We start from the raw sequence: 6,897 nt of genomic DNA, 5'->3' as shown, positions 1-6,897 counted from the left end.
CCCGGGCCGCCTCATATCCGCCCTACATTTGAGACGGATGTGAGAGGTGCCGGTCAGGCTGGACGTTTAAGACCCATTTAAGAGCTCCGGTCAGGTCGTTTTTTGTGACCGGTCAGTGATCGAACGGCCCGCCCGAGCATTTGAGACGGATATAGAGCACCCGGGCTGTAGATGCTCTTGCTCCGTATCAGGGGATGGAGCCTAACTTGAACTCGACGATCGTCTATTTCCAGCCAGAGCCAGGGTTGGATAGGAGGATAACCGGATAGGATAGCCATGCACGCATGCATGCGGGGGCGCCATTGATCGGTCGGGTGAGTCTTGGAGAGAGGCCTGGGAAACCAGTGAACTAACTGGGGCGCGCGAGGCCTTTTTTTTTTAGGGTGGCGCGCGAGGCCTATTGATTGGCCGGGCAAGAAAGCGATCCATCGACAAGCCGATCGATCGAGTCGATCGTCACGGGGTTCCCGTGCCAGATCGGCTCCCGCTTCCCGCCTTCCCGGAGAGCAAACGTCCACGTATAAAAGCCCCGTCAACCCTCCCCTCCCCGATCGCAACCGATAGCCCACGCGAGGGCGCGCTCCCACCGATCCCATCCCATCCCATCCCACCCGCCGCTCGCCCCACCGCCTCTCGTGCGCCGCGAACGGCCACCACCACGGCACCGCCGCCCCTCCGATCCCATCCCTATCCGATGCTGCTATCCGTCTCCCGCTCCACCGACAAGTTCGCCCCTCTCGCCGGCCTTCGCTCGCTGCTCGCCCCCGACCCCGTCGCCGCGGGCGGAGGCGGAGGCGTCGTGACGCGGACGATGATCCCCGCGTCGCCGCCGCCGAGCGGCGAGGCCGATCCGGAGGAGGGCGTCGACGAGGACGAGGGCTGCTGGGTCTCGTACGGCCGACGGGAGCCCGGACGGCGCCGGCTGCCGCTGCCGATCCCGTCGCTGGCGGGCCGCAGCGGTCTGCGCTGGGCGCGCACCGAGGACAGGAGGCTCGTCATCAGCAAGGTGCGCGTCATGCGGCCGGACTACTACGTCCGCGCGCGCCGCGTGCGCGGCGGCCGCCTCCTCATGCGCCTCGTCGAGCGCGAGGACGACTGCCCCCACGATCCGCTCCCGGCGCCCAGCGGCGCCGGCGAAGGCGACGCCGGTCAGGCAGACGAAGCTACGGCGGTGCAGGGAGACGTAGTCGATGACGAGCAGGCGGCTGCGGCACCGGCGACGATGCCCGCAGCTGGATGCTTCGAGGACGTGGTTAAGTACCAGTACGGCATCGGTAGCAGCCCGCTGCACCAGATGCCCTTGCTAAGGATGGTTCATTGAGATCGATCGCCAAAGGTGGAATTTTTTTTAGCTGCTTGCCTTTGATGGTGCATTGGGATCGCCTAGGTGAATTTTTTGTAGCCGTGTATACTAATAGTGGTCAATATGCCTCCAAATTGCAGCATAGTTTTTTTTATCACAGAATTGTTGATTAAAAAGAATCAGCCCATGAATCAAGTATGAAATTGCCCCGATCTATTTCTTGACACTACATGTTAGGGTTTGCTCAAGAATATAACCCAATTGCCAACCTTACAAAGCAATGATGGAATTCGTGGTGTGATGAAGATCAGGTGAACACGGGATCAAACGCTGAAGTACCACATACTCCCTCCGTTCCTAAATTTTTGTATTTTTAGAGATTTTAAATGGGCTACCACATACGGATGTATATAGATATATTTTAGAGTGTAGATTCACTCATTTTGCTTCGTATGTAGTCACTTGTTAAAATTTCTAGAAAGACAAATATTTAGGAACGGAGGGAGTAATATACTGTGCATTAGAATCATGCATCAAGATAGAAGAGACGTGGTGGCGGGGGACGTGCCAACGATGTTTGTTGTAGCTCCTCTTAGGCGACACTCGGGGTGACTCAAACGGTCAACTCCAAGCACAAGAAGCCACACCACCTTGCATCCCCTCACCACCAGCCACGGCAGGTCCGCTTCCCAAGGAGCTAACGACGTCGGGGGTGTTGTTCATGCGGCTGGTTTGGGGGTATGGCAGCTCGAAGGCGGGGAGATGTGGTGTCACATAGTTGTGGTGGCGTGGAGGTGCGACGAAGCGTGTGGTCATCGATGGATCACGGTGCGGGCGATGGCAGTCTCTCTCTTTCTCTCTCCCTTCCCTTCCCCCTCTCTCTCTTCTCCCTGTCTCCCTTTCTCTCCCAACACATCTGTGTGAGTTTCCACCTTCATATTTGGTTACGGCAGAGCCGCGGGCTTCAACAATGGCACAGAAGATCTAGGAGGTCCAATGGTTGTGTTGTGCCTACGAAGGGTAGCTTGGCGTGGCGACATTGTGGATCTGGTGTGGGTGTTGTATTCAGTTAAGGGGATGGTGTCCGAAAGTGCTGTTAGGTTGGGATGGTGTGTGGCTTCTCAGGCCGTTGTCAAGTGCAACGAGGAGGTTGTCGGGTGGATGCATGCTCACCCATGACAACCATAGCAGTATCTGTGTTGTGCCGCCCTAGATCTATCCGCTTCCTTCATTACTGCCATGGTGAGCTATGGTAGATCACCTGGTGTACTTGCATGGGTGGTGCACTATGTGTGTGCTGCTCTAGTTTGATGACCGTCAAGTTCAATTCGAACTTGGATTAGCGAGTGGATCTGGTTTGCTTTACTCCCTCCCCTTTGATGCGAGAGGTGTCGTTGAGAGAGGATTTGTGGCATGGGCAGCGAAGGCACCAACCCTATTTTCTTTTGGATTTTGATTTTATATTTCGTATATTTTGAACCAAAAGGCCAACTTAAGTTTTGTTTTCGTATTCATGTTTCTTGTGGCGAGGGATTTCAAATAAGACCCATTTTGAATATGTTTTGACGAGTTTTTAAAACTTTGTTCAGTTTCACCTGCTGAAACTTGGTGCATAGAATGACAAAAATCACAAGTTTCACTTAAAACTTGGTGTGCCCTCATGCGAAATGCAACGGCTTTACAAATCGCGAGGCAATCATGCGTCCGAGCACATCTGAGGAGGTGTTGCCCCCGTAGCTACGTGCCTGCGAATTTTTGGGGTGTCGTTGGCATGGCAACTAGACGGCGGAGGCTCAAAGCAATGCATTGCTTCTCTTAGATGAAGTTTGGTGATGTATACCTCCGTTTTTCGGCATGAGTTGGTTAGCTCACAACATGTAGGTGTTATGTTCATGGTGGATTGTAGTTCAATATGGGGCACAGTGGTTGCCAGCTCGAGAGGGTGGAGTTTAGCCTGCGTTGTGATGGCAATGTACTAGGTATTTCTAAACCCGGGTTAGCGAGCAGATCCATTCTTGGTTGTCATTGTTCTCCTTGGACATTGTTCCTGCATTGTGTGATGTTGGTTAGAAGAAGATCGACATTGAAAGCCTCCGTTCAACTCTAGGCCGAGGGTTATTGCTCCACTATTTTTGACGATGTTGGTGGCGTTGGTCTTTGTATCTGACTACCTTGTATTGTTTTTACTCCGTAATCATGCCTTCTTAGCAAGTGGCTGTACAAACTATATGTAGAGACCGATGCCACATGGGCCCAGATTCTGCGTAATAAGTACCTTCATTCTAAAACCTTATCTCAGGTGTTAGTTATGAAAGGATCGATATAGTTGACTAGAGGGGGGGGGGGGTGAATAGGCAACTAACAATTTTTAGCTTTTCTTTACCAATTTAAACTTTGCATCAAAGTAGGTTGTCTAGATATGCAACTAGGTGGGCAACCTATATGATGCAATAACAATAAGCACACACGCAAGCAAGAGATACAACACAAATAAGCTCGCACAAGTAAAGGCACGAGATAACCAAGAGTGGAGCCGGTGAAGACGAGGATGTGTTACTGAAGTTCCTTCCCTTGAGAGGAAGTACGTCTCCGTTGGAGCGGTGTGGAGGCACAATGCTCCCCAAGAAGCCACTAGGGCCACCGTATACTCCTCACGCCCTCACACAATGCGAGATGCCGTGATTCCACTATTGGTGCCCTTGGAGGCGGCGACCGAACCTTTACAAACAAGGTTGGGGCAATCTCCACAACTTAATTGGAGGCTCCCAACGATACCACGAAGCTTCACCACAATGGACTATGGCTCCGTGGTGACCTCAACCGTCTAGGGTGCTCAAACACCCAAGAGTAACAAGATCCACAAGGGATTAGTGGGGGGATTCAAATTTCTCTTGGTGGAAGTGTAGATCGGGGCCTTCTCAACCAATCCCTAGAGAATCAACAAGTTTGATTGGCTAGGGAAGGAGATCGGGCGAAAATGGAGCTTGGAGCAACAATGGAGCTTGGAGGTGAAAGAGGTAGTCAACTAGAGGAGGAAGACACCCCTTATAAAGTGGAAGAACAAATCCAACTGTTATCCACCAACTCAGCCTGCGCAGCGCGGTACTACCGCACCTGGGGCGCGGTACTACCGCAGGGGCACGCGGTACTACCGCAGGGCCCCGCGGTACTACCGCCCACGCAGCAGAGACCAGAACAGCCAAAGGTGCACTGAAGCAGAGGGCGGTAGTACTGCTGGCGCGGTACTACCGCAAGGCAGACACTGTCCAGGGATGGGAAGGCACGGATATAAAAAATTACATCCGTGGCTACTTCCGTAGAGTTGGATTCGATGCAAAAACCCGACGCGGTAGTACCGTAAGCCAGCCGCGGTACTACCGCGCAGGGCGCGGATGTAAAAAATTACATCCGCCCCTTACTGCCGCGTACTTGCGGAACTAAGTCAGGGACCACGGTACTACCGCTTACTAGAAGCGGTACTACCGTGGGCCCTTGCGGTACTACCGCACCAGCGGGCGGTACTACCGCAAGGTCCTGCGGTACTACCGCTCTAGGGAGCAGTACTACCGCATGCCCTAGTTCGGCAAGCAAGAGCAATATTTGCATAGACAAGGAAAACTTAGGATGCTCCAAAGGCTAGAGGAAAGGAGGTGCAAAGGGAGATGTGTATGTGATGAATTCACCCAACCTTTCCAACACGGACCCCCTCTTAATAGTACGGCTTCCCTACGACTCAATACCACCGAAAAGAACCGAAGAGAAACACCGTCTCCCATAGCCTTTGAGGGGAACCAAAACATCTTGTGCCTAGTAAATATATCTGAAATATTCGATGCACATGATTAGTCCGCAAAAGCATTGTCATCAATCACCAAAACCAACTAAGGGATAAAAATGCCCTTACAATCTCCCCCTTTTTGGTGGATTGATGACAACACGGGATTTGCACGAGAGAATAACGCAAAGAGCGGGGGCAAACCCCAAGTCTCTAAAATATAGACTGGCCCCCCTAGATGTGTGCTATCTCGATGAGTGCTTTGGACTGCACGGCACACATACTAGGATCAACACTCCCCCTATATTTTATAGACAAGGCAAATCTTGCAATAAGGCTAAAGCTAAGCAAGATAGACAGGAGCATAGGTAATAAGCACAAGATAGAGTAAGCTCACTACGGTACGATAGAGTGCATATGTCTTACACCATATGATCGGAAGTCTCATGAGCACAAACCAAAGCAAACCAAAGCAAACGAAAGAAACGAAGTTCAACTGACCCAAACACGACACAACTCGCAAATCCTGCACTCTCTTCCCCTTTGGCATCGAGACGCCAAAAAGGCAGAGAGGACACCTACAACAATAGTGGTGGCTCAAGCGGAGTAGTCACTTGCACGCTCCTCGTCAGACTCTGCAGCTGGGACGGACTCCTCCTCAGTCTCGGTCCACCGATAACCCTGCTTGTGCAGCCATTCTGCCTCTGGGGTGATGTTCACCTCTGACCCGCTAGAGATGTTCTCGCCAAAGGTCCTGAAAATCCGCTTGTCGTGGCGGCGAGTCTCCTTGGAAGCCACATGGGTCTGGTACTGCCCCTTTGCCTGCATACAGAACAACATCTTCATCTTGTTCTTCAGTCGCTTAGCCCAAGAAGGCTCAGAGGTGGGAGGGATGTAACCCTCAGAGCTATCCTCAGCTGTTGCGTCCTCCTCATCCTCATCTGCATCCACGTCCATGGCAACCGCAGTATTAGCACGCGAGGTAGTGTTGGTGTAACATCCCAAATTTTCAATTTGGTATGTTATACATAGATCATCATTGCATATCATATTTTATTGCATTTTGACAAATTCTCGATAAATCCTAAGCAACTCAAGGACCCTCGGAGAGAGTTGGGGATTTTCTCGAATTTTCATATTTGATTTTCATCAAATAATAATACGAGGATTTTGGTTTTAATTATTTTCTCTCCGGAAAAAATATTTTATTTTAAAAATAAATGAGAGGAGAAAATATGAATTCTCCAAAACAATTGAAATACTGGAGGAAAAATGCTAAAATCATCTATTGGATTTTATTCGGATTTTATTTGCAATTTTTATTGCATTAAAAATATTGCATGTTTTCAAAATATTTATTTTGTGTTAAAAAAATGTTCACCCTATTCTAGATTTTCTAACTAGACGGGGAAAATTTATTTTATCTTTTTTGGACTTTTATTTATTTTTCTACGAATTATTTTCCACGGAACGTATTTTAAAAAAAACAGCGCAGCGCCCGACTGGGCCGAGCCCAGCCGCGCCAGGCCGCCGGCCCATCCCCGCGTCGCCCTCCTCACGCACGGGAGCCGCCGCCGCCGAGTCCCGCTCGCACACGGGAGCCGCCGCCCGCCCCCTTCCCCAAGCCACCTCCACCCCCCCATATAAATACCGCCGCCCCCCCCTCTTCTCTCACCCCCGCCGCCGCCGCACTTGCCCGCCCCGCCGCCGCCGGAGTCGAGCACGGGAGCCGCCGCCGCCGCCGTTTGCCGCCGCCCCTCGCCCCCCCGAGCACCCGAGCACCCCGTCGCCCTCGCCGCCCTCGCCGGAGCCGGCCAAG

General features: G+C 51.8%; 1 protein-coding gene across 1 annotated transcript; it reads left to right on the top strand.

Moving 5' to 3' along the window:
• The first annotated feature begins 582 nt into the window (after nt 1–582).
• LOC109741206 (uncharacterized) lies at nt 583–1,504 on the top strand. Its single transcript, XM_020300277.2, has one exon. It carries the CDS (start codon nt 695–697, stop codon nt 1,319–1,321), a length of 627 nt encoding a protein of 208 aa, XP_020155866.1. The 5' UTR covers nt 583–694; the 3' UTR covers nt 1,322–1,504.
• The last annotated feature ends 5,393 nt before the right edge of the window (nt 1,505–6,897 follow it).

This window comes from Aegilops tauschii, chromosome 6 (genome assembly GCF_002575655.3).
Source record: "Aegilops tauschii subsp. strangulata cultivar AL8/78 chromosome 6, Aet v6.0, whole genome shotgun sequence".
NCBI lineage: Eukaryota > Viridiplantae > Streptophyta > Magnoliopsida > Poales > Poaceae > Aegilops > Aegilops tauschii.
This window is presented reverse-complemented; position numbering and strand designations above follow the sequence as displayed.